The 27,861-nt window shown below is 41.1% G+C and overlaps 1 protein-coding gene across 6 annotated transcripts in view; it reads left to right on the top strand.

Annotated features, from left to right (window-relative positions):
• Positions 1-27,148, top strand: part of rubcn (rubicon autophagy regulator) — a 33,492-nt gene extending 6,344 nt beyond the window's left edge. The window contains exons 4-22 of one of the 6 annotated variants that reach the window (XM_036007220.1): positions 979-1,138; positions 1,416-1,522; positions 1,913-2,165; positions 5,110-5,535; positions 6,808-6,855; positions 7,538-7,633; positions 8,440-8,558; positions 8,844-9,042; positions 14,663-14,770; positions 15,692-15,766; positions 18,355-18,415; positions 18,694-18,826; positions 18,931-19,076; positions 19,288-19,352; positions 19,641-19,879; positions 20,496-20,557; positions 20,699-20,852; positions 21,057-21,150; positions 24,492-27,148. In XM_036007220.1, coding sequence (XP_035863113.1) covers positions 979-1,138; positions 1,416-1,522; positions 1,913-2,165; positions 5,110-5,535; positions 6,808-6,855; positions 7,538-7,633; positions 8,440-8,558; positions 8,844-9,042; positions 14,663-14,770; positions 15,692-15,766; positions 18,355-18,415; positions 18,694-18,826; positions 18,931-19,076; positions 19,288-19,352; positions 19,641-19,879; positions 20,496-20,557; positions 20,699-20,852; positions 21,057-21,150; positions 24,492-24,628 — 2,682 coding nt within the window. In that variant the 3' untranslated portion in view covers positions 24,629-27,148. Of the gene's footprint in view, positions 1-978; positions 1,139-1,415; positions 1,523-1,912; positions 2,166-5,109; positions 5,551-6,807; positions 6,856-7,537; positions 7,634-8,439; positions 8,559-8,843; positions 9,043-14,662; positions 14,771-15,691; positions 15,767-18,354; positions 18,416-18,693; positions 18,827-18,930; positions 19,077-19,287; positions 19,353-19,640; positions 19,880-20,495; positions 20,558-20,698; positions 20,853-21,056; positions 21,151-24,491 lie in introns of all 6 variants that reach the window. The other 5 variants (XM_036007221.1, XM_036007225.1, XM_036007222.1 and 2 more) reach the window with 5 other exon arrangements.
• The last annotated feature ends 713 nt before the right edge of the window (positions 27,149-27,861 follow it).

Below are 27,861 nucleotides of genomic sequence, written 5' to 3'. Positions count from 1 at the left end.
CATCATCTGACAGTTGGTTATGGATATATTGTCTGCCGTCTCTTAGTTTTGCGCTGATATGTTTTTTTCTCACTCTTCATTCCACTCACTCTCACGCTCACTCTGTTTAGGCTATCAGGCCTGTCATCTGCATATCACACCTTGTCAGACCTGTCTCTTCACTACTTCCCCCCAATCCTTATTTAGATGAACGGATGTATCATACAAACTGGGCTGCACACTAACAGTATGTTTGGAGTAAATAGAATAAAAATTGGAACAACATCCCACGATACTGGTTGTCGTGTTGAGACAATAATCTGTTTGAGACAAAACATTAAAAAAAATGTTGTTGATGTTCAGATAAATTTTATTTATTTATTTATTTAATGTTTATTTGACAGGGACAAATGCATAGAACATTGCTTTATAAAGAATACAAAGTAGATGCCATGCATACAGATTTATAGCCTAATAGACTAATTTGCAACCCCTGTCACTGGTTAGGCTTTTAAAATTAAAACAGAAATTACAGAGTAATAATTTAAAAATGTATAACTATTAAAATACATACAATAAATACATCCCATACATGAAATAAAACATGGACTTAAATGAATGTAGAAATCACTATAAAACAGAGTCTAGACACATTTAACAATACAAGAACACAAAATTGTGCATATGTCTGTGCATGCTAACATATGCAACATTATGTTGTATCTTGTACAGTCAGTGTTCACAGTCGTTTCAGTTTCAGCCATTGCTTTAAATGTGTATTAAAAACCTTGAGTTCTGTCAATGTTTTAATTTCTGATGGTAAAGCGTTCCACAATTTTATGCCTCTTACTGAAAAAAATGTTGTTATAAAATAGCGTTTGTCATGTCACTCTGCTTTTTGCACCCCTGTCAACCTCTTTCCCATCTACCTCTCCCTTCACTATATGACCCCGTTTCACATTTCTTAATTTCTTTTGCCCCCTCTCTGTCCGTTCACAGTTCAGTCACCTGGAGCCGGTGCTGAGCAGCGCGATGCAGAGTGCTGGTGAGAGCTACAAGGCTGAGCGTTGGCTTCTTCACAGCTTACAGGTTCACATGCTTTCGGCTCAGCTCCGACCTCTGCTCCGACATCTGGGGCATACACGTAAATACTATAATGGTGAGTTTTAATGTTCACAATGAGTTCAGTTAATGGTTCAGTTTAATTTAAAAGACGGTGATGTGAAGTGTAAACTAAAGTAAGAAGCAGCTAAATAAACGTCTTTGTTCCCCAATTCTCTTTGTCTGTTCCTGTCCTTTTCTGTGACTTCCTCTCCTCACTTTTCTCTTTGTGTCTTCACTTATGTTCCACTAAATAATTATCTCTCATCATTTTCTCTTTGTGTCCCTCATTGTTTCTCTCTCCTTCTCTCGGTCTGTCTGTCTCTGCCTTTCAGACGATGCCTTTCTGCTGAGCGAGCCTCATGTGATCGCCATGTTCCAGTGTCTGGAAGCAGTAGAGCAGAATAACCCCAAACTGCTGGCCCAAGTAGACACTGTCGGGGTGGGTCTCGTGAAATGACCTCAGTAAAGTCTGTCTACTTTGCTGCATTTACATCCATTATCATTTTGTTGTTAATCTTTTGTTCATCGTCTATTTATTAGTTTTTGGTTCATGACATTATGTAATGTTGATCTCTATTTTAGAGATTGATCTCTGTTTTTGACAATGTTTTTACCTGTTTTCATCCATTATGTTTTATCACTGTAAGTATGCCAAAAACAGATTTAAAAATTCACTCTGTTTGGGTCTAGAATTATGCGGCTATTTAATGGTACTCGGCTGTTAGAGGGCCAGTCAAAACTGAGAGTGACTTTAAAACAAAGGAAATTTTTAAGGAGGACATTTGGGACGAAGCCTTAAATATTTTATCCTTCCCTTTTCACCCTCCAGCTGTCCCCTCTGAAGGGCCCACCATGTCTGGGCCTATTGAAGAGCCAGAGCCTGTGTGTGTTGCCAGGGGTTGGTGGTGCTTGGAGGAACGCTGACTCGGCTCCCAGAGGAGAATCTCTAAATCGCAGACTCACCACCTCTAACTGCTCCCTCCGAGAAGCAGTCACCACTAGCAACAACTCTGGGAACACTACGGGAGTCGAATCCCAAAACAGCAAAAGCACAAGTGAGGAAAGGGCGGAGAGTGACAAGTGTATGTGGGGTTTGTTTATGTTATGCTTTTATTGAGGGTTTTCCTTTTGATTCAGCAGTTCTCATAAGACTCAACTAAATGTGCTGTAATAATAACGCTCAAGGAAGGCAGACAGCTTGCAGGTGATCTGTTTGGGTTTCAGTCGGGTAATTTGTGTCTTTTACAAAAAGATTCACATTAAAGAGCCCCTATCATACTCTACAAGAATAGGTTTACATGCTTTGATGTTAAAAAAAACATTATGCTTCTCATACTGCCCATTGCTGCAGCACCTCTGCCTGAAACACTAGGCTCGTTCGAGATGAACTGCGCCTCGCCTGTAAAGTGGACGAGAGCAGCCGGGGGCGGTGACAAAAATCCGCTGTCAAGTCGGACAGTTAACAGCCGTTTCCTGCAGCCTTCAGGCTGAACAGGAAGTCACAGAAACACTCACATCCTGTTAGGTCCTATTTTAATAAAATGTTATTAGACCCATATATCAGCTTGTAGGCTACACAGACTCCAGTAGTTTTTATTATGACAGAGTAGCTGTTAAAATGCTTTACATGCGATCTGTTGGCTGATTTTAATTAGGGCTGAACGATTAATTGCATTTTCGATAATATCGCGATATGTTAAAACGCGATTTCCTAATCGCAAAGGCTGCGATTTGGTCACATGACTCGCGAGAGCAATCAGTCTGCACTCCGTAGAGAAAGCATCAACTAGCATGCTAACGCTACACCGTACCTTGAGCTGATTTCTGTCATTCAAACAACTCTGAGTTGTAGTTTAAAACTTTTACAGCCATTTTAATAAAATGAAGGGTTTTATTCGGGCTTGAGTCTATACATGCAGTTAATGGATACAGGCACGCAGAACTCAAGGCTCGATTGGCAACGATTAGCTCTGATTAGCGGTTAGCTCTGATTAGCGGTTAGCTCTGATTAGCGGTTAGCTCCGTTATAAAGATATGTGTGGAGGAGCTGCCACTGAGAGGGGTAACAACCAGACTGATAAATGACGTTCGGGGAGCTTTCACAGCAGCGTGGCCGCGGTGTTTCGACGGTTTTATTAGTACAGTTAATCCCACGGCAAGAACACCAGCAACTAGCTAACGCAACGATAGCCTCTCTGAACAAGTGCACACGGCAGCACGCAACTTCACGAGGGGGAGGGGCTGGAGGCAGCTCCTCTCTGTGCACTGTAAAAAATTACGTGTGTGTGTGTGTGTGTGTGTGTGTGTGTTATATTTTTACTTATTTAACTGTCTAGTGTGTAATTGTGTGTTCATACTATACATTATTATATTATTCTTTGTTGAATAATACAGAAGACAAAGAGCTTAAAAAAATAATCGAATATCGAATCGTAATTGCAATATTTGGGAAAAAAATCGCAATTAGATTATTTTCAAAAATCGTTCAGCCCTAATTTTAATTAACACTAGATGATCCGTAATCTGAACGGATTTAGTCTCTCTGACTTCTAAACGTAACTATCAGCCACACAACATGTGGTTTGTACAGAATAAGCCTTTAATGACAAATAGCAGTTAAAATCCCTCCAATTCAAAATCAATAAAAAGTTTATATAAAACGTCATAATGTTGAGTTGATACTGAACCAGTCAGCTGTTAGATCAGCTGAGAGCCAGGCGTTTCCCATCATGCCCTGGGCCTTGCAGTCGGTGAAAAGCAACTGCGCTGCCTGCGTCTCAAACCTGCGGCTGCCTTGATCTCGTGAGGTTATCGTTGCCCACGTGTGCATGACGTCAGAGCAGGTCAGGATCAAGTCGGACACAAATCTAACCGGCATGCATTGGGCGGCGATCGCCGGTGATCGATTCTGCGCAGACCTGGATCATCTCGAACGAGCCTACTCTGTCTGAGCTCTTGGCTTGCCTACCTGAAAAGCTGTGTCTGCTCTGATTGGTCAGCTGGCCCTCTCTGTTGTGATTGGTCAACCTAATTCAAACAAGCCACTGGGCAGGCTATGCTTGCTCAGGCAGCACCTATTGGCAGCACATATGAAAAACTGGGCTGGCATTCTCAACCAGTGACATCAATAATTGAGGAATTTCAAATAGGAATGTGTTCGAGGCGTTTCAGGCAGTTGAGAAAAAGCGCTGTCTGTGGGAGAGAGAGCTCCATTTGGAGTACAATGTTTTTTTTGTACTTTATACATTTATTACATTCACAAAAAACTATACAACACACCAAAAGACAGGATAAATCCACAAAAAGCATAATGGGGGCTCTTTAAGTAATGCATTTCAGTATCATGAATTTGTATCAATCTTTGGTCCATTGAAAATAAGTATAGGAGTTAGAAAGCAGTATTCCCTGAAGTGGAAAATGTGTATTTATGACAACAGGGATTAATGGTAGGTTGACATGGAGCACATGAACTTTGTTACAATATTTTGCCACATCTGGGTTTGTTTGTTGATTTTAGGAATTTTAGCAAACCGTTTCGTCTTGGACCAGACTGAATGTATCTGTCTTTATTTAGGAGGATTTTGTAGTTGTACATTGAGTGAAGCAAATGAAGAGTAGATGGTCACTATTCTGTAATCGGTACACACAGTAATATGGGGGGTGGTGTTAGGAGATGGCACTATAAATGCGCTACAGTTTGTATGTGATCTGATTTTACCATACAGAGGACTGATTGTTTGTGGACAAGGTCAGTTATTGAAAAATGTGTTGATACAGCTTCAAAAACTAAATGTCCTGAACTGGCTGTGCTCACTAAATTGGATAAAGCGGTTTCTGAGTGTTTTTTTTCTAAAGGTATTTCAACATTATTGTTACTTTTTTGGACTTTTTTAGAAACAATCTGTAAGATAGGCTTTATCCATTTCACATGAGCAAAGCTTGAGCAAGTGAAAGGGGGATAACAGAGGAGCAGACCTGTGGTCTTGTGTCTCAATCCATCTACCTTATCTACTTGTTCTGTTGCAGACACTACCTCTCCAGCCAGCAGCCCTGGAGCTCCCTGGATATGTGTGTCCCAGCCGGGGGAAAGCGAGCGGGGTGTGACACCCAATCCTGGCTCTGTCTCAGTCCATTGCATCTCCCTCACAGAGTCTCCCTTGTCCACCACCTTTCAGCCTGAGGCCGGGGACTCTGGTGAAGGCGAATATGACGATGGTCCGGAGTACTTGGCTATTGGTAATCTAGGGCAGCGCAGCCGCTGTGACTCTCAAAGCTCCACCCACAGCAGTGAGCAGGGCGTCCCCCTGGAGCAGTCCATGCACCAGAGTTCCATAGCCCCGCCCCCACCCAGACGCTCATCTTTCTCAGAGGGTCAGAGGGGGGCGGGGCGGGGGTCCCGAGCACACACCCGCTCGTTTTCTGACACAGGAGTCAATCAGAAACTCAGGAACGGTAAGAAACTTGGAGGTAACTCATGCTAGTTCAAGTTGTGTTGTGCACATCCACGTAATTGCTGATGCAGGACAAAAAGTGAATGTTCAAATTGGGTTGTGGGCCGTAACGTGGTGTGTCTTATTTGCACTATTAAAGTTTTTATTCCGGAGCATTAAGCTGTTGTGCGGACTTTACCTTCTTTGAACATTGCTTTGTGCTGCCTGCATGTTTACAGATTAAAACCTATTATGGTTCGCACTACTTGTAGTAATCAGTTGAAATCTGCTTTGGTGGCATGGGATTTTTGGGGGGAGTTTATTAGGCCGGTTACACACTGCCTGCGTGGCGTAAGCGTGGCGTTCCTGTTGCGTGTCAGCTGCGTGGCGGCTGCGTGCATTTTTCTATGTCTTTACACACCAGAAATGTGTCTGACGCGGCTGCTGCTGATGCTAGCCTTGTCTGTACACATGTATGTTTCCCATTGATACAATGATACCATGTAAAATACCATGTTAAACATAAATATAGACTGATTTGATTACAGCAAAGACAATGTCGGCAGAATTGACGGCAAAATAGGCTACAGGATATTTCGTTCTGTATTGACAGGTGCAATATTATTTTTAATTACATTTATATCTGCATTTATATCAAAACCTAGATACTTTCAAACATCAACATGTCATTTATTAATATGCATTAGTGTCAAAATGACATATAAACATCTTTTCCTATTCTATTTCGCCTGGAAACGCTTCCAACACGCTTGCGAAAAAAAGGCATCGGTCCTATTTCTAGCATGCACGCGTTTTCGGCGCGGCTCGAGCTGCGCCTGAGACGTGCTTGTCACGCAGGCAGTGTGTAAGCTCTAACCTGTTAACATGGGAGCCAAAATATAAACGGACACGCCACGCAGTTGACACGCTTGCGTGACGCATCCAAGGTGTATAAGGCTTTAGGCTTACATTTGAATAATTTCCAGAATTCAGTTGCTTTAGACTATAGTGAGGCTTCAGTTTACTGCAGATGATGAAAACATACATACCTGATTAACAATTCCTTTTTTTGCACAATGTTTGCATAAAATGAAGGTGTGATTCAGATGGGGTTTATTTGTAGCTCTGTGGCGAGGCCACACTCTTTTTCAGAAGGTGCACACTTCCTGTCTAAAGGTTTTAAACGCTTCCAAATTAACATCTTTATTCTCTCTGCTCTCTATTTCCCCTTCTTGGCTTGAGGTAACTTTCTGTCCTTCTGCTCTATCTCTCTCTTTTTACCGTTTGTGCGAAGGAGGGGGCCATCGAAAAATCACCATAATAATAGAAGATCCGGTAGCAGGTTGGCAGTGCAGTTCCACTGTGCTCCATCATTATATCCCACCCCTCTTTCCTTTTTTTTTTTTTTTGCTCTGCATGCTGATGAACTCTCTCCATCCCTCTCATTTCAAATCTTGCCTTCAGCTCCTCATATATTTTTTTTTGTTCTTTGATGTTTTTTAAACTGTTTTGGTTTGTGTTACTCAGGACATATTGATGTGATGAGGCCATGACCGCTTTCAGTGTTAGTTTTTGCTCATGCACACATCTTTCATGACTGAACAGTGTTTTGTTGAAAATATTATGGAAGTTATATGTAAACTGTGTGTAAACATATTCATGTCATTATAGTTATGCTAGTATTGGCAAAGCAGTTGTTTTCCTGTGTGTTGCATGTACAAGATTTGTACATAGAAGTGTATCACTTCTGTCACTGATTTTTTTTCTGAATCTGTACATCCCTAATTCAAGTCATTATACTGACAAAGGGCAGCAGTCATGTTTTTGTTTCTGCATGCAATACAATGAACCATTTCCATACATTTTATTGATTGTTTTAAAGAAAAACAGAATAGCTTTTAACCTGCTTTTTGTATGAATGGTGATGCAAGTTCCCATACATTTCAAAGGATACAGTGTTTACTTTAGTGACTCTGGCATTAGGTGATAAAAGCCCTTAACATATACATGTACATGTCTCTTAGAATCAGCAGTTGATGATTGCTGTGTAAAGAACTACAGCCCTTTCTCACCTCAGCGCAAGGATGCCAGCACCCCTAGTTCCCTCTACATGGAGTCTCGTGAGTTTTCTGTTTGCAATACTTTAAAATGTGCTTTTACTTATTTTTTAAGATTTCTTTTGGGCATTTTAGGCCTTTATTTCAACAGGACAGATGAAGACATGAAAGGGGAGAGAGAGGGGGGAATGACATGCAGCAAAGGGCCGCAGGTCAGAGTCGAACCCACGGCGTTGCGTCAAGGAGTAAACCTCTATATATGTGCGCCTGCTGCTCTACCAACTGAGCTAACCCGGCCACTAGCTAACCCTGCTTTTACATTTACGTCGTAGCTACTGTTGCACATAAAAGGAGTGCATAAGTGTAGAAACAAATGTTGCTCTTAACCTGTGATTGATAGATGTTTAAGAAAGACTTGAGCCAAAGAAAGTCCACTGCAAATTTAAATATGGGAGGAAGTTGGACAGGAAAGCTGACATGGAATTTTGAAGAAAATTTTTTTTTCAGTTCCTGAATTTGAATGTTGCGAGTGAGTCAGCCGATCCATAAACGTGACACTCTGGACCTGAACAGGAAGGTCATAGAAAGGTTGATTAGGTGTGTGTATGTGTTTTTGGAATGTTATGGTTTAGACAATAAAATATCCTGATAGCATGCAGTTGGCTTTTGGCAAGCTAAGAGCATTTTATTTTGTTCAGTTTTTACCAGGTGCTTTTGAGACATTTATTTTAAAAGCTTAAACGGATGACCTTAAATAAAACAGAAACACACCTAAGTGGAGAAAATACATTGTTAAATACTAAATATACTGTTTCTATTTTGTGTATTGGTGTCATGTATTTTTTGTGTTCATGTTTTGGTCTCTTCAGACGGGTCCCAGTACAGCAGCAGCGTTACAGATGGGATGTTCAGGAAGCCGTCAGAGGGTCAGAGCCTCATCAGCTACCTGTCGGAGCAGGACTTTGGCAGCTGTGCTGACCTTGAGAAGGTCAGAGTCCATTTGAACGCATGACTTATATCTGACTGGTGCTGATTGATCAATTAGTCCGTCATTAATTTAGTCAATTAGTGATTATATATTATATAATCACACAAATTGATGCAGTTCAAAGTGCTTTACAAATTCCAAAACTCTGTACTAAAATTTAGCAAAAGCTGTGATAAATTTAAGGTTTAGAAAAAGTCCAGCGTTGAACTTATTATGTTGCGTTACTGAAAAGATAGAATTAGTCTCCTCCTCTGATTGATTGATCATTTTCTCTGTGCTCTGTAGGAGAATGCTCATTTCAGCATTTCAGAGTCCCTTATCGCTGCCATCGAGCTGATGAAGTACAACCTGCGGCGTCAGGAGGAGGAGGGCGAGGAGGAGGGAGACAGCGACTGTGAGATTCAGCAACTCAAACAGAAGATCCGCCTGCGGAGGCAGCTGATCCGACGCAGCCGCCTGCCGCCCTGCGCAACCTCCCAGCACCGTAAGGCAACATTAGTAGTGGGGAGCTGTAAAATGGGAAAGTAGTCCCTTGTACGAACACATGATGTTGCAATTTTCTTTTGCAAGTTTCTTTTCTTCATATAATTCTTAATTGACTAAGATATTTTAGTTGTATATTAGCCATTTTATGGTCTTCTAATGGTAAACATGCTTTTAGTTACTAAACATTACTTTAAAATGATTCATTTTTTTGCATCTCAGTAACTTTCACAAATGTACTTTTGTTTCTTCAATAAGCACTAGATTATAGATGTGCTCTAATTCAATTCAATTTTATTTATAGTATCAAATCATAACAAGAGTTATCTCGAGACACTTTACAGATAGAGTAGGTCTAGACCACACTCTGTAGTTTACGAAGCCCCAACTATTACAGTGGTTGCCTCAAGAGCAAGCAGTAGCTATTGCGACAGTGGCAAGGAAAAACTCCCTTTTTTGTTAGGAAGAAACCTCGGACAGACCCAGACTCTTGGTAGGCGGTGTCTGACGGCACCGGTTGGGGGTGTGGTGAATGGTGGCAATAATAGTCATAATAAAGATAGTGAAACAGTGACTACAATGGTAGTCGTAGTAGTTCATGTTATAGTAGGGCACAGCAGGGCGTTACGGGGTGTGGTGTGGCACAGCAGCCTGGGTGCACGCGGTTGGACGCAGCAGGACGCAGTCGGACACTGCGGGGAATCGCAGAGCGTAGCAGGGTGTAGTAAGTCCATAGCGTCAGCTGCACCCAGGACCCCGGTGTAGGTGCCACCCAATTCCAAGGCAATGTTCTGGGTGAAGAAGAAGCATAGGGACTCTGGGGAGAAAACTCCCCAGAGCTAGGTTAGTAACAAGCATTTCTGGGACTAAGATGCACACAAAAGGAGACAAGTGAAAAGGGAGAAGAGGGAGCAGCTCATTGTGTCCTTGGAAGGAAGGAACTTCCGACAGCAGTCTAGAGTTATAATAGCGTAACTAAGAGAGGGAGGCTAAAGAGAGGGGCCCTGGACCGGGCTCGTACTCTCCCCTGCCGGAACGGGCTGTACTTCCTGCCTCCCTTTACTCTACTACGCTGCAACTCCTCACTCCCTAACTATAAGCTTTATCAAAGATGATGGTTTTCAGTTTATTCTTAAATGTGGCGACGGTGTCTGCCCCCCGAACCCAAGTTGGGAGCTGGTTCCACAGGAGAGGAGCCTGGTAACTGAAGGCTCTGGCTCCCATTCTACTTTTAGAGACTCTAGGAACCACAAGTAGCTCTGAGTTCTGGGAGCGCAGTGCTCTAGTGGGACAATAAGGTACTAAGAGCTCTTCTATGTATGATGGTGCTTGACCATTTAGTGCTTTGTAGGTCAGGAGAAGGATTTTAAATTCAATCCTGGATTTTACAGGAAGCCAATGCAGAGAAGCTAATACAGGAGAAGAAACAGAACACGTGCTGCAGCATTCTGGATCAGCTGGAGGGTCTTGAGGGACTTATTTGAGCAGCCTGATGGTAAAGAATTACAGTAGTCCAGCCGGGAAGTAACGAATGCATGGACTAGTTTTTCAGCATCGTTTTGCGAGAGGATGTTCCTGATTTTGGCAATGTTACGGAGATGGAAAAAGGCTGTTCTTGAGGTTTGTTTTAAGTGGGCGTTAAAGGATATATCCTGGTCAAAAATGACTCCTAGATTTCTGACAGTAGTGCTGGAGGCCAGGGCAATACCATCTAGGGTAGCTATATCTTTAGATAATGAAGTTCGGTGGTGCTTGGGTCCCAGCACAATAACTTCCGTTTTGTTTGAGTTTAACATCAGAAAATTGTGGGTCATCCAGGATTTTATATCTTTAATGCACGCTTGAAGTTTAGCTAACTGACCGCTTTCGTCTGGCTTAATTGACAGATATAATTGGGTGTCGTCTGCGTAACAGTGAAAGTTAATTGAGTGTTTCCTAATGATATTGCCTAGAGGAAGCATATATAAAGAGAATAGAATTGGTCCAAGCACTGAGCCTTGAGGAACACCATGGCTAACTTTAGCGTATTTGGATGGTTTATCGTTAATATTAACAAATTGGGATCGCTCAGAAAAATAGGACTTAAACCAGCTTAGTGTGATTCCTTTAATGCCAACTAAATGTTCCAGTCTCTATAAGAGGATGGTATGGTCAATAGTGTCGAATGCAGCACTAAGATCTAATAAGACAAGTACGGAGACAAGTCCTTTGTCAGCAGCAGTTAGAAGGTCGTTAGTGATTTTCACCGGTGCCGTCTCTGTGCTATGATGCTTTCTAAATCCTGACTGAAAGTCTTCAAATAGACTATTTCTATGCAGAAAGTCACACAATTGATTAGCGACTACCTTCTCAAGGATTTTGGAGAGAAAGGGGAGGTTAGATATAGGTCTATAGTTGGCTAAGACCTCAGGATCGAGGGTGGGTTTTTTCAGAATAGGTTTTATCACAGCTACTTTAAAAGACTGCGGTACGTGACCTGTTAATAAGGACATATTGATCGTATCTAGTAATGTGGTGTTGACCACGGGTAGTGCTTCTTTAAGTAGCCTCGTTGGAATGGGGTCTAAGAGACAGGTAGTTGGCTTAGCTGAAGAGACCCTTAACATTAATTGTTGGAGGTCTAAAGGATAAAAGCCGTCTAAATAAGTATCAGGTCTTATCGTTCTCTCTAGCCCTCCTGCGCCCAATGGTGAGCCGTTAGAAGCTGTGGGCAGGTGATGAATTTTTTCTCTAATTGTTATAATTTTATCATTAAAGAAGGTCATGAAGTCATCACTGCTCAGAGCTATAGGAATAGATGGCTCAACAGAGCTGTGACTCTTTGTCAGCCTGGCTACAGTGCTGAAAAGAAACTTTGGGTTGTTCTTATTTTCTTCTATTAGTATTGAGTAATAGTCCGAGCTGGCATTTCTGAGGGCCCTCCTATAATTTTTTAGACTATCTTGCCAATTCTTCCAGTTTGGTGGAACGCCATTTGCTTTCAAGTTTTCGTGAGATTTGTTTTAATTTGCGAGTTTGGGAGTTATACCAAGGTGCTAGTTTCCTTTGCACCGCCACCTTCTTTTTGATAGGAGCAACCGAGTCTAAAGTAGTCCGTAGGCAGGCCGCAGCAGCGTCTACAAAGTTATCAAATTGGGAGGGACTAAAGTTAACATAACGGTCCTCTGTTATATTAAGGCATGACATTGAGTTAAATGCTGTTGGAATATCTTCCTTAAATTTAGCTATAGCACTGTCAGATAAGCATCTAGTGTAGAAACTTTTATTTAATTTCGTATAGTCTGGTAGTAGGAATTCGAAAGTTATTAAAAAATGGTCTGATAATAAAGGATTCTGCGGAAATACTATTAAATCGTCAATTTTGATGCCATTTTCTAGCACAAGGTCAAGGGTGTGGTTAAAACAGTGCGTGGCCTTATGCACACTCTGACTGAAACCAATTGAATCTAGCAGTGAATTGAAAGCAGTACTAAGGCTGTTGCTGTCAACGTCCACATGGATATTAAAATCACCTACAATAAGTACTTTGTCTGATTGAAGGACTACATGATAAAAACTCTGAGAATTCAGATAAAAACTCAGAATATGGACCTGGTGCTCGGTAAACAACAACAAATATAATTGGCTGTACTGTTTTCCATGTTGGGTGTTGAAGATTAAGAACAAGGCTTTCAAACGAGTTATAATTTAGTTTAGGATTAATTAACAAATATGGCTGCAACTCCCCCTCCTCGGCCTGAGCCTCGTGGAATTTGGGTATTATTATGATTGGGAGGAGTGGCTTCGTTTAAACTAACATATTCGTCATGGCCCAGCCAGGTTTCGGTGAGGCAGAATAAATCAATGTGGTTATCTGATATCAATTCCTTTACCAATAGTGCTTTCGATGACAGAGATCTAATATTTAATAATCCACATTTGATTTTCCTATTCTGTTCTATCGTTGCAGTGGTTGTTTTAATTCCAATTAGGTTGTTTAGTATAGCACCTCTTTTGTTAGTGTTTTGTTTAATCGGTCTCAGTCGGGGGACAGACACGGTGGTTATGGGATTATGAATGGGTGATTGCTCTGAAGGGAGCACAGAGGGGCGTGTAGCGCTGTATCTCTGATTATTGATTTTGGGAGAGTGTCTGGTCAGTGTGCTTGTGAGAGTGTTTACGGGATGCAAACAGTCAATCAGAGGTCTGGGTATGCAGGGCGTGGTGCAAATTTCCACGTAGCATCTGGCTTCCGCGTGTATTGGGATGAATCCCATCCCTGCTGAACAGGGAGCCACGTTCCCAAAACAGATTGAAGTTGTCAATAAAACCTATCTTGTGAATGCTGCATGTGAGCTGGAGCCAGGTGTTAAGGGAGAGCAGTCTACTAAAGAGGCATGATCCGCGACGTAGAGATGGAAGTGGGCCCGAAATAAAAACCGACTTCCCAGTGCTTTTTAAAGCCACAATGAGAGTGGGAAAGTCTCGCCTTGTGCGCCCACACTCCTGAATCCGAGTGGACATGTCGTTATGTCCACAATGGACCACGATGCGTTTGATAGAGGTTCGGAAATGAGGGTATCAGGTCCACAACTTTAGCCAGGATGTCTGCAACTTTGGCTCCAGGAAAACAGTGTGTGACAGCATTATGAAACCGTAGGTCTCTAGTGATGGAGTCCCCAATAATTACTGTGATTAGAGGGAAGAGCGGACGAGGAGTGGGGGTGTGTGGATGGCCGGTGACGGGAGCAAAACAGTCAGTGTCGGTTTCAGATGGGCAGGGAAAAGAAGAGGAAGATTGCTTACCGTTCGGTTGTGGAGATTGTTTTTGAGGAACGTTGTCATTTGGCCAATCCAGGCAGTGTAGACCACCGGACCGTCTGACTACCGCATCCCTCAGAAGCTACGACTCGTCCCCGCCGACTGCTGTCGCTTGTGGATGACCTGTCTGTGTCTGTCTGTGTATTTTAAGGTCCGTTAGTTAATACAATCCATAAAATGAAATTTATTTATTATAATTATATATATTTCTCTTCATCTGGGACATCCTGGGATCTGTAATGTTCTTGCAAAAGCTTGCAAATTTACATGACAACTTGTCAGCTCATAATTGCTGGGATGAGAACATTTTGACGTATTTGAACAATTTGAATCTGAAGTTTTTCTTCTTGCTCAGTAGATTATTCTCACTGCATCACAGTGTCATTTGCTACTGTAGGAGCCATGTTTCTTTTCAATTTGATTTTGTGTTCAAGTGCAATTTGCTCCCGAGCACTAGATGGTGTGTTGTTTAGGCCGAGACGCCACAGGTTAATTAAGTTCATGTCCCTAACCACAGGTGTTGCTGATTAGAAAGAGGCAAACAGTTGTTGACTTAATTGTAGTGACTATAAACTATACTTATAACTATACTTAGCCGATACTCGCTGCTAATTGACGTAAGTTGTTTAGACGTGAGCTCAGAAAAACTTGACTTTATATCATAGTGTGTTTATTTTCTTACCAGTGTCCACATTCAATAATGTCCGCCACTTTCAATAAGTTAAAATGAAAACATGGCTCCTACAGCTACTGCTGATTTCTGCCTTTTTATTTCTGCCTCATTCTTTTGTTTTGTCTCTCGTCTCCTTCCTCTTCTGCAGTTTTCCACTCCACTGACAGCGGATGCTCCCGGAGGAGCTCTCAGGACTCCTGTGAGGGCCTGTCTGACTCCGGCTCAGCTGAGGAGGTGGAGGAGTGTGAACTACGAGGTAGAGAGAGGGAATGAGGGAACACCAGGAAAGATTAACAGTATTTGTTTTTGAGTGTCACAATTTTCTTATCAGTGTGAACAAACTTCCTAAACCAGGCATATGACTGCACATTTTGTGTATTTGTCAGTTCAGCTAGCATCTTTTTACTTGATAATAGACAAGCTACACCAAAATATTCACACGTACAATGGAAGTATTGATTTTTTTTAATCATTTGAAATATGTAGGAAGCCTCTGAATAATTCATCAATGGTCTGCATGAATGAGATTTTCTGTTCCAATCATAATTCATAACTTCATCACTACATTTGCTTCATGTTGCTCACCAAGCATGTCACGTTTCATGATCACGGACCATAAACTTGGAAGTCTGAATGATAGTCTGTAAAATGTTTTTATTAGTTTTGCTATTTATACAGACTTTAGAGTCATGTGAGTCGTCATGATAATTTGATATGGATGTTTGGTCTGGAAAAGCTTCTGGTATATTCCAGTCAGTGTTCACGAAGTCATTTAGCAACATTTTCCTCCTGAATTATTATTTTTATTTATTATTTAATTGGTTTAGATGTCAATTGCTGTTTTGTGTAACAAATAGTAACAGCAAGAGACTAATCACTTACACACAGAAATATCCCAACATGTATTGCTTTGATACTGTTAACATGGATTGTGGGATTGCATATGTTCATGTACTTTATGAATTGTTTTGACTGTGTTTGTGTATAACTGCACTTTTCAGTACTGCTGTTTGAGCATACAACATTTATTGTATCTTGTAGCTGTATAACTGCATGAGTTCCACATGTACTGTGTCGGTTCAATTTGCCTGTGACACTGACATGCAGCTCTGTGGAGTGTTAAAATTTTTTGTGCTTGTGGTGACCGTTGTGCTGAGTGTTAGTTTCTGTCTCTCAGATGGCTGTGAGGGTCAGTCCCTGTTGGCGGTGTCTCAGAACGGCCTCTCCCTGTCACTCGCCTCCCTCTTCTCAGGTATCTGCAGGCTGCTCGGGTGGGCGAGGCTCCACAGCTACAAAAAAGACAGTTTACTGTAGCGGCGCTCCTCTGAGAGAAAGCTGATGGCTCCACTCCAAACTGAGAATTTCTTCCTTTAATCCCTCCTCTTAAACTGGATGGCGCTTCAACCATAACCATTTACAGTTTATAGCTTATTTCTTGTCTTTACATAATCATACTTTCTGATTCTGTTCAAATCTTCCAGTGAACACAACTGTCATTAACTTCCTAAAGTTAATGACACTTTAGGAATCAACCTCAAAAATACCCAAACTATGTACTTTCCAAATTACTGACATCTACTTTGTGGATATAGATTCTTATTTCTTAGTAAATCCATGGACTGGCAGCTTTCACTTTTGATTCTGCATGGCTGTATGTACTTGCACTTGAGGTCACGCAGTACCAGCCTGAAGGAAGTACTACACTATGCAAAGGCATGACTAAAGAATCTTTTTTTAACATTTAATTTTGGGTTGACAATGAACAATATTAATAACAAAACTTCTAAAAGTTGGAAATAAACTACTTTTTACTCTGTACCAGGCCGTTTAAACTGCTGTCAATAAGTTTGTATGCTTTGTTGTACTGCGGTGGCCACGTTAAGATAAAAACATGTATGGCTCTCAGTATCCTACAAAATGTACTGCAAGTTTTCAGCTTGGAGTCGAGCCAGCTGCCTCCTCACCTCAGCTGAATAGTGCTCTTGGCGGTTTGTGTTGGTGCTTGTTGTTCAGTGCTTCAGGGATTTGTTGGACAAATGTGCCTGTACCTGTTGAGTTTAGGGAGGCTCATAGGAGAAGACGAGCGAGTAAAGAAGTGATATTCTTTGGCGACTAACTATTCCTCTATCCATCCACCCCATTATTCATTATCTCCAAAGCGACTCCAGTCAGAATAAGATGTGATTTCTGTCACATACACATCCTTTTCACCTTGTTGTTCCTTTTTTAAGTTTGAAGTAAACCCAATATTAATTGTCTCTTTTGTGACAGCTTATATCATACGGCATATTGCATACAGCATGTTTTAGTACTGGCAAAGTGATAATTTTATCAAGGGCACAGGCTGTTTTGTCTGAGGCCCATTATGAACACGACTGCTCCTAAAAATAGTTGGACAATATATCAATATAATATCAAACATTGATACAGTAAAAGACCAGCTATTGCTTTTGGATTTGGGATATGGTAAAATTGTGATATTGATAACAATATTGTGTTTTCCTGGACTGCATTAAGTGGTATTTTTTTCTGAACATTAAATGCATCTATCTGTCCTAATAATCCCAAATGATTTATTCTTAATTGCATCCTTTAACCAAAATATCTTACCCTAATTTAACCCAAATCCTTAAACCTAATCAGAATCCAAAATAATTGAACTACAACTGAAATCACATGTGTGATTACATTTTAATACTGATGAGATGAAAATTAAATTTTGGTAGTACTGTAACAGAAAATCCGCTGTCATAGTATTTATGTGATGTGAGAAGTCAATCACCATGCCTGTGCTTTTTGCTTGTGCCGCTGATAAAAATCATGCTGTGTTTCACTTTGCAGTATCAAACTGTAAGCACAAATTAAGCCGGATATTTTATCAGTTTTTTTTTTACAACGGGGCTTTTGTTGAATCCTGCAGATGACTAACTTGCTCTATCCTGCTCATGCTCAAATTTGACTGACTGTAACCCAGAGGGGTTACAGTCTAACCAGTGTTTTATTTGAATAATCAAGAATGCTGCACTTATGACAGAATGATGCTGTTATAGTCAACCAAGAATTCATGCAGGCAGTCTCCTGTTCTACCAAACCCATACTGCTTACAGCAATGTCTTTGCTTACATGTTGTTTGTGAAGTGTTACTATAATATATGGCAGTAATGCTCTACTTTTGAAACTTTCTGGCTTTCCTGCATGCTACCCGCTAAATTGCATTTAAAACTCTCTCACTCTCTTTCTCTAAACATTGAACGCTGCTTAGCTGTAGTAACTGTAGTAAATAGTGTCATGGTGAGAAGTTAACACAATCCACCAGCTAACTGTTTTTTTTTTTTAAACTAAATTTATTGGAAATAAATTCAATTCTACAAATCTTAAAGGTCCCATGACATGGTGCTCTTTGGGGGGGCAGGCAAGGTGGGGGGTGGGGGTGTGGCCTTGATGAACTGCCACTTTGCTCGTTTGAAAGCCATGATGTCTCTCTCTCATGGGTGGGCCAAATTCTCTGGGCGGGCAAAGTAGAGAAAGGGGAGGTAAACTTGCTCCTTATGACCTCATAAGGAGCAAGATTCCAGATCGGCCCATCTGAGCTTTCATTTTCTGAAAGGCAGAGCAGGATACCCAGGGCTCGGTTTACACCTATCACCATTTCTAGCCACTGGGGGACCATAGGCAGGCTGGGGGAACACATTAATTTTAAAAAACCTCATAAAGTGAAATTTTCATGCCATGGGACCTTTAAAAGTTTAGCTGCCTGGTGGATAAAAACGTGTATAACTGGTACACTGCTTCTGAGTGGTCAAATCTCTTTTATTTCACTGTTGCCTTATTGTCTTCCAGATGCAGACATCAAGCGCAGGGTAAGCTCCAGCAGCAGGTCTTTTCTCAGCTCAGAGTCCATGTAAGTAACACAGCCACTTCCTTTTTCCATTGTTCCTCTTAATAATAATAATAATAATAATGTCATTTTTCTGAATCTTAATAATTGAATGCTGTTGAATGTTACTTGAATTACTCACAGAAAAAAACAACACATTGGTTAAAAAAACTCCAAGGTCCTTACCAGGGACTCATTCATTTTAACGGTAATATCCCCACAGTGGGGATTTTTATGACCGCTCTGTGGATTAGCGGCAAACAGAAAAAACGTATTCATAAAATATCTTTTTGTATTTTCAGCTCTCCATCCTTCCTCCAGTCTAACTCGGCTGAGTCAGTAGCCATGGGTTTACTCAGGCAATTTGAGGGCATGCAGCTTCCTGCAGCCTCGGAGCTCGACTGGCTGGTCCCAGAACACGACGCTCCACAGAAGGTACAACATCTTCATGCAGTTCTTTGCAGAATAGCAGTTCTCCACACATGTCACTCAACATACAATAATTAATATCATTTAAAAACATATTTGCTCAATCCAAGCTGCTGCCCATCCCTGATTCTCTGCCGATCTCGCCTGATGATGGCGAACACGCAGACATCTACAAGCTGAGGATTCGGGTCCGAGGCAACCTGGAGTGGGCGCCGCCCCGACCGCAGATCATCTTCAACATTCATTCCACCCCCAAGTGAGTCCACACCAGGTTTTCCCTGCCCTCACAGACTTTTTCACTTTCTTTTTGTTCTTTTTTCTTTTAGTTCATTCTTAAATACATTTGTTGTTTTCATCTTTTTCATGACACACCCACCTAGTTATTTCTAAATGTGTAGGTTAGACCACTGTCCCTGCTCTTTGTGGTTTAAAATGTATGTTTCTTACACGTTTTCTATCCCTGTCAGGAGGAAGATAGTTGTGGCTAAACAGAACTACCGCTGCGCTGGCTGTGGCACCCGCATCGACCCAGGTATGACCAGCAAACCGCAGAAATACTTGATTTAAGTTTTAACATGCATTTGGAGAGATTTCCATCAATCAAACTGTATCAAAAACACACACATTCACAGTTTCAGTTGTTGTTGCAACTATAAGACTTGTTTTTCCACTTGATCAGCTGGCCGAAAACTGTGTTTTCCTGTGCCATTTCCCCTTAATATATAAAAATTATGCTTTTACTTTTTGTTCTCAGACACAGAATCATTCCATATGCTTACCTCTACCCCACTTGTGTCTCTGCTGTCTGTCCACACTTAAGATTATATCAAGCGACTGCGTTACTGTGAATACCTCGGCCGTTACTTCTGCCAGTGTTGCCATGAGAACGCGCAGGCGGTGGTTCCCGGACGAGTGCTGAGGAAGTGGGACTTTAGCAAGTACTATGTCAGCAACTTTGCCCGGGACCTGCTGAGCAAGATTACTGGTGACCCACTGTTCAACCCCAATGACATAAACAGTGGCCTGTACAAGAAGATCAAAGCTCTGGAGGCTGTCAGGGTAAGCACAGAGGCAGCAGTGGGATGGGAAATTGGGCATTTCTCTGTTTTAGTTTTACCAGTAACTAGTGGTAACCCCACCATAATAACCATGCTTGTTTGTAAAGTTCTGTTAAAAATTAGCTAAACAGCCAATGAGGACCAGAATGTTTGCTGAGCATTACGTCTTTTAATTGTAAAATAGCAAACTTGTGACAGATTTTGCTGCTTAAAATGCACCAGAGAGCCATTTATGTTCTTGACATCAAACAGTTAGGTGATACTGAAAAAGGCACATCCTTTTATACGTGATTAGGCAGAATCGTGCTCAAAGAGCATTAAAACATTTTCATGGAGCGATAAAATGGCACAGAATTGTTTTTAAAGGTGTATCAAGGCAGCTTATACCTACTGGAAAATAGAAAGAGGTGAAATTTGATGCTTGCTAATGCTCACATCAGTCAGCTGGCAGGGACACTGGATATTAAACCTTTAACAGCACAGATGCTGTAACTGGAAACTGGAACTTGGCCTTCTTGTTCCTTCTGCCATCGTGTATTAAACTGTATGGCTGTGTGTTTTTGTCAGTCTATGTTAAAGTAACAAGATCATGTTTTCTCCAATTTGGTATTGTTTAGGTTTTGAGGGTGCAGCTGTTTCATATGAAAAATCTCTTCAAGACCTGTCGCTTTGCTAAAGAGTAAGAATTATACACTTGTTTTAGTTTCACAATAATACGAAAAACAAAATTATTAACTATTCTCCCTGCAAAGACAGACAGTCATTGTGTGTGTCTGTGTGTCTGTCTCTGTGTGTGTGTCTGTGTCTGTGTGTCTCTCAGGGTGTTGGACCAGTTCGACAGCCTGCCAGGTCACCTCACAGAGGACCTTCACCTCTTCTCCCTCAGTGACCTCACTGCTGTGCGCAACGGGGAACTGGCTCCCCGAATGAAAGAGCTGCTTAAACTTGGTACCACGCACGTAGCTGGCTGTGTGGTAAGAAAATCATGTGCCTTCTCTTTTAACATAGACAGTTTATCCAGTTCATTTATTGCAGTGATAAAACGTGCAAGTTTTAATATGTAGTGGGCTATCATACAGTACGAGAAACTGTTGTAATGTCAACAAATAACCCCAGATTCCCACCTTAATCAAATATCTGTTTTTTCGGACACACTTTTTTTCTTCTGTCTCCCCCAGCTTTGCCAGGCGAAGGGCTTCGTGTGCGAGTTTTGCGGCAACGACAAAGACATCATCTTCCCCTTCCAGCTGAACAAGTGCCAGCGCTGCGAAGGTGAGCCCTCTCTGCTGGTGGCAGGCCTGGGTGGCCTAATAGCCCTCCGCCCCTTCATTCCACTTACCTGGAGAGACTGGAAGATCTCCAAACCTCGTAGACTGGCAAGGGCCCTCGCCAAAGACAGGAGAGAGGGGGAGGGAGGGGAGGAAGGTTTAGGGCTAGGTGAGGATCAGGGGGTCAAGAGTGGAGTGCAAGAAGAAAGGGGTGACTTAACATGGGAGAGACAAAGAAGAGGGGAAACATTTCAAGCTTTTGCTCCTGGAAAATTGGTGAAAGCTTTCTCCAGGAGTAAAGGCAACAAGGATAAGCAGGAGATGACGGGAGGGACAGAGTCAGAGAGGGAGGAAGAGATGAAGTGTGGTGAAAGTGGAGAACAGGGAGGAAATGGTCAACATGGGGGAGAATACAACAAAGAGATTGCAAAGAGTAAGGAAAGGGGAAATGTGCATGCAAGAAGGGAAAAGGTGAACTTATTAAAGGTTCTTCACATAGACAGACTAAATAACCAATCAAAAGGAGACAGAAGAGATAGTGACAGCGAAACATGCAGCAGCAATGAAAGTCTAGATGTGGGACAAGAGAGGAAAGGACGTTGGAAGGTATCAGGGTTAGCGAGTCTTGCCAAGGGTTTCTCAAAAAAAGAGCTAGAGGTTGAAGGGAAGACAGAAGTGAAAGAGGAAGAGTCTAAAGAGAAAGAAACAGGATCTGAGGAAGAAGGAAAAGCCAGCAGGCAGGCCAAGGAGAATGATGACATTTCAGACAGAAGCCAAACGGAGGCAGCAGAGAGAGAAAAATCTGGTGCTGAAAACGTTGAGAAACGTACACTTATGAATGTGTTAAAACCCCATCGGCTGTCAGCTGTTTTCTCCAGAGGGAGGAGCAAAGCAGAGGAGGATAGAAGTGGGGAGAGTGATGGGAAAGGAGAGATGCATACTGAGGAAGAAGGCCAACATGAACCAGCCTTCATAACCCAAACTACCTGGAGAGGTCGTAAAACTCGCAAAGCCAGGAGAGAAAACAGAGGCAGGAAGATTAGGGAAGGGACAGAAAAGGAAGGCAAGACAGAAGGTGGAGCGAGTGCAGAGACAAATGATGTAGATTATTGTACTGAGAGAGGTGGAGGACAAGACTAAGAGCAATATAAGGCTAAGAGATAACAGTATTTCAAGCTGCTAAGGAATGCTGTATTCTTAAATGATCAGACCAAGTCACATTAGAATCAGCCAAGTTACTAGCCTGGGAAAACCCTGACGAACTTCTGGTAAATTTGAGATTTGCTCTGCAAGTCATTCTGGCCAAGAGCCCATTCAAGCCCATTTCCAATTTTTCCAAATCAAGGCACCAATCACAACCGTTGAGGCAAGCTTTACACAATGACGATAGCGCAGCAACGGCGAGCAGCTTTTTGTTTACATTCAACATGACGGCTACCGAACCCGTTGATGCCGCTGTCGCTGCTACGTCGCTGGGTCTGATTGGTTGAAGGACTATCCAATGCGCCCAGAGGCATTTGAGCGGCGTCCGTTGGTGACGCCCCTTTGGAAATGAGCTGCGAATGAAGCTTGCCCAGACCCACTCTGTTACAACTGAGAAGGGTCTGGTGTCAACCAGGCTACCAAGTTACTGTACACACTTACTCACTATTTGATGGATCTGCTGGATAAAACAGTGGCTTGTATTTGTCCAGATATTGACTGATTGATAACCGTTTATTGAGGGCTTCAGGATTATTTAACCTCTTCTAATCATATAAAGTAAATATAGTTTTTGTAGGTTTACGTAGGTTTTATTTTGTCAGAATCCACTCGTTTTTGGCGTTGTTTATAGTCTGTAGATTTTAAATACTTCCTTGTAGGGCTGCACCTACAATCCTGAACATTTTTGGCAGATTTGACTTTTTTGTTCACTGATTTAACATGTTATATCTTGTTAGTTTTATCCTTCCAAGAACCAAAGTATTAAAACATATTTCTTGACTTGGTGCAGTGACTTCCTCCTGGCTGTAGCTTCATATTTAGCAGACCGATATGAGAGTGGTATTGTTCTTTTCGTCTTACTCTCGATTTCCCCAAGTATTTTACTGTTGTAAGAACTGTAAACTCGGCTCAATCGGATGTATTGTACTGTCCTACCTCTATATTTCTGCCTCACTTTAATCTGACTTTTCACCACCTTTCAACCGACTTGTGGTTTGAAACATTTTGTACACTTCTTCTGATCTCATTTGGCACATTTTGGCAAGTCCTTTGCACTAAAGTGGTGTTGGTATTTCTTTGCTTTGGTTCTGATGTTTGCGCAGTTGCACAACTGATGGAGGGTAGATTATCTGGCAGCTATTTGGTGGTGGATGTCTTTTGGCTTTGATCCCAGAGGTGTTGGGATACATGATGGCTGATAACTGAAGCTGTCATCAGTGGTCCAGTTTCCTTCTCTTTAGCTCTGAGCTCTCAACTGCTTTTTTCTAGGCTACAGGGATGACCAACAATACCAAAGTGGTGTATTACTCATAAACGTTTACTTTTTATTTACTTTTTCGTTTTTATTTACTTTTTCGTTTATTTCAGTGTGCTTTGGTCAAGAATCCCTCTGAGCCAATGGGAGTTTTTATCCCCAACAAACACTACTTCAGCTGATTTCACTAATCAGTTCATCTCCCTGTGCGAAATCAGTGAAGTGTTACATTTAAATGTAGACTCTTTCTCCAGTTTAGAGGAAATGTTTTTATTTAGATTTTTGTTGAAGGAAGAATGTCTCATTATTGTGAGGTGACTACATGTTTAAGAATGAATGTGTAATTTATTCTTTTAGTTGCTATTATTTAAGCTTCATCTTTATGTAAACATGAAATAAACACAATTTCTTTAAGTTGATTTGCCTTTCATTTGATCTTATCTTTCAATATATAATTCTTTGGAAACCAAAATAATTTCAGTGAAATCATTGCAGTCTTAACTATCTGTTAAGACATTGAAGAGTTTTAAAGCACTGGTGGAAGAATAGCATGTGTCTGAACTGGTTTAGGGTGTGGTGTGTGTCTCCCAGTGTATCAGCCATCTAACATGCCTCCTTCCTCCTCCCTTCTGCCATGCTGCCTGTAACTTCTGTGTCTTTTATACTCCCCTGCCTCCGTCGGGTCTGATTGTGATTGGCTGTTCTGTTGAGACATCACTTCTCATTATCAGCAAACTGGTTTAACTGGTTTAACGTTTATGCAGCCTTATGTGGTTCAGCCGAAGGGAGCTGCTCTCTGTGAATACTGTTAATCTTCTTTTGTGCTGTAATTGCTTTGAAGTGTTAACATCTCTGACTCCTGTTTTTGTGATGTTCCCCCTTTACAGAATGTCATGCCTGTTACCATCGCAGCTGCTTCCGGACGGGTAAAGACTGTCCTCGATGTCGGCGGCTGGCAGAGCGGAGAGAGAGGATGGCGCGCAAAAACATGGAGGAACAAGAAGACGAGGGAGGTGGGCCCTAGTGCTGCTCACAGAAGAAACTCTAAGACAAAAGAAGAGCACAATGCAATCCCGATTGTAGTCACTGACCACCTCTTTCCGTTCCAGTCCTCTCAGACCTGGGTGACAATACAGCGAACAAATGTTTTGATCTCTAGAGATTGCCAGGTGTGCGAGTTTTTACTACATCAGGGCATCAGTTGTTTTTGGAAAATCTGTTGATTTAAATGCATTTAGTGTAAGCTAAGCCCCTTTCACACACGCACTTGGAGTCGATTTTCCGTGAAAATGTTGTGTGTATGTGTTTCTAATCAGGATTTCCTTAAGGAAACATGGTTTTAAAAATATTCCAACATTTTTTTTCATTACCTTGAGATTTGTTCATCCTCAAAATTGAATTCCTAAATAATTGTTTAATGACATTTCCTTGCACATAAGAAACTTTGACTTTGGTGACTACTAGTGGTAGTATCAAAAAAGACATTGTGACAGGTGTGTGACAAAAGTGTGCGAAAAGGGCTTGAGATTCATTAAATGTCTTGGCACTTTGTTCCTCTGTGGTAAAACTAATATATTTGGGATTTAGGTAGATCAGGAAAACTAGTATTTAAAACGACTATTGTAACCAGGTTTGATATTTCTCCTTGCTACAATTGCAGATTCTGGCAACTGCTTCAACTCTGTTAATTTTATTGGCTACTGGCTTAGCTGAAGTTTGTTTTTGTGACCTAAAATAGCAGGATCTATTTAAAAAAAAAAAAATCAAATGGCAAGTAAAAAGACTTTTTTTTTTTTTTTATTTGAAATTATGGAAGATACTTAACTAATCCTTTCATTTCCCCGCTCCTTACTGTCCTGTTTTTAAGATTTTAGCCATGCGTATGTGCCTCTGGGACCAATGAACTTAGACTGGTAGAGCTAGTGGAGTTACATTGGAAAGTTGAGTTTATAGAACTGGAGTTTCGTGTGTGTGTGTGTGTGTGTGTGTGTGTGTGTGTGTGTGTGTGTGTGTGTGTGTGTGTGTGTGTGTGTGTGTGTGTGTGTGTGTGTGTGTGTGTGTGTGTGTGTGTGTGTGTGTGTGTGTGTGTGTGTGTGTGTGTGTGTGTGTGTGTGTGTGTGTGTGTGTGTGTGTCCATGCACAAATGGTTTGCACCAGCCTAATCAGCACTTGTTTTCTAACGTAAGTTTTGGAATAATAGAGAGTCGAGTTAATTGCACTGTTCTGTCTGTTGTTGTTGTGGTGGTGTGTGTGGGGTTGGGACGTCACTCTTTGGGTATTTTTCTGATGTTCGTTGTAAGAACATGAATCTTCACTGTGAAATGTTTCTTTTATGAAGCTCCTGTCACCTGGGTTGCACTACATGGTTTCAGTCCAAAATAAAAGAAGCACAATTTAATGAGTAATACTCTTAACATGCAGCAAAATAATTCTCAATGTGTTAATCACTTCTTGTACTCAAATTCTTCATACTTAAATGGGGTTTCTCCTCCAACAGATCTTAGTTTACAGTGGTTCCCAACCTTATTTGCACTTTAAAGAATATTAGGTTCTTGGAAAATATGTAGCTGGGCCCAGTAGCTGGTTAGCTTATGTTAGCATATCACACATCTAGCCTGGCTCTGTAAAAAATCTGCATAGCAGCTCTGCTAAAGCTCAGTAGTTGAACCAAATTTATTTATTTGAAGGATTTTTAGAGCCCCCCCAAAATAAAAAGTATTCAGTATTTCACAGGAATAAAACAGAAATTGTGTGGAAGCCAGACAAAAATGAGAAAACTTTACATAACAATTTTTTTCTATCTTTCTTTCTGGCACTTTTAATCATTTGGTGACCCATCAGGTTTGTCTTGGGACCCCTAAAGTCTGGAAACCACTTGTCTAGTATACATTTTAAAGACTTCACTTGTTACGGCTTTACTGGACTTTTTTGGACTGGAATTTTTATTTTTCTTGAGGCTGGGGGGGGGGTGTATAATCTATGAAGTTAATATCATAGTTAATGATAGGTATAAAGTTGTGGGAAAAATATGCAACCCACTCATTTTATCAAAACGTTTACCCTGGATTAGTACCCTGGAAGTACAATTTTGTGTACCAATCTATTAATGGATTAGTCTCCAGAGTACTTATCAACATCAACAGGCTTTGCTTTATGTGTATGATCCCTCACGAGGTAACCACTCTCCTGAGATACTACTTAAAGCAAATCATGTGATATTCATTCCCCTACGGCCTTACGGACGAGTATTAAAGAGATAAGCTGCCCCTGTGTCTTTAGTTTGAACCAGGCGGTTTTTAAAGAAAACACTGAACTCTTTAGCTCACTGCTCCTAAACGAAGTGACCGATCAACCCCACTGAAAAGCCTCCTCAACTCAGCAGATGGTTTGTCTTTGGACTGCCTTTAACATAGAGGTGTGCGGAGGTTTAAAGTGCACTACAGATTAAAGTGTCTATTATTAAAAATTATTGGTATTATAATTATTGTTTGTGTCAATTTTTCTTTGTTCTGAAAGTATGTTGACAATAAAATACTGGCCAGACTGTTGAGTTATTTTTTTGTGTGCTGATAGAAAAGTTGAGTCAAAAAGATTAAGCTAATTAACGCTAAGCTGAAGTAGGGCCACAATTAACAATTATTTTTATTCAGAGCCGAATGGGACTTCTTGAACAGCCCAAAAGAGAATTTAGTTTATTTTAATGTAAAATGTGGAAATGTTCCAAATACACACATTTGAGAACCTGGAACCACTGGATGTTTGGCATTTTTGTTTGAAAAACAAGTTAAACAGCTAATTGATTATTACAAAAGTTGCAGATTAATTGACCAATCATTTTATCTCTAAACTGAAGGTCGTTGAAAAAGACTACATTTAGATTTTTTCTTCATTCAACTAAGCTGCCAGTTCAGTTAATCATAATATGCTATTTGGCACAATCTATTGTATAGATATATCTGATATATAACTGATCAAGTACTTCTCAGTTTTAATAAAATGTGAGGAACAAAAACAGTATGTTATCTTCAGTAACCACTACATATGCAATGAGTGTGCAGTAAGGTAGCGCTGACTTTGTCGTCAAAACATGCTGAACAAGAAAAAAAAATATTCCCACCCTCTTTCTATTGTGTACACTTAAAAGTCTTTAAAATGTCTTAAATATAATATTTGAAAATTAAGGCCTTAAAAGTCTTAAATTTCTTTAGAAAGTCTTAAATTTCTTTCACAAAGTTCTAACATTTCAATTGTCCTTTC

This window comes from Sander lucioperca, chromosome 11, assembly GCF_008315115.2.
Source record: "Sander lucioperca isolate FBNREF2018 chromosome 11, SLUC_FBN_1.2, whole genome shotgun sequence".
NCBI classification, from domain to species: domain Eukaryota; kingdom Metazoa; phylum Chordata; class Actinopteri; order Perciformes; family Percidae; genus Sander; species Sander lucioperca.
This window is presented reverse-complemented; position numbering and strand designations above follow the sequence as displayed.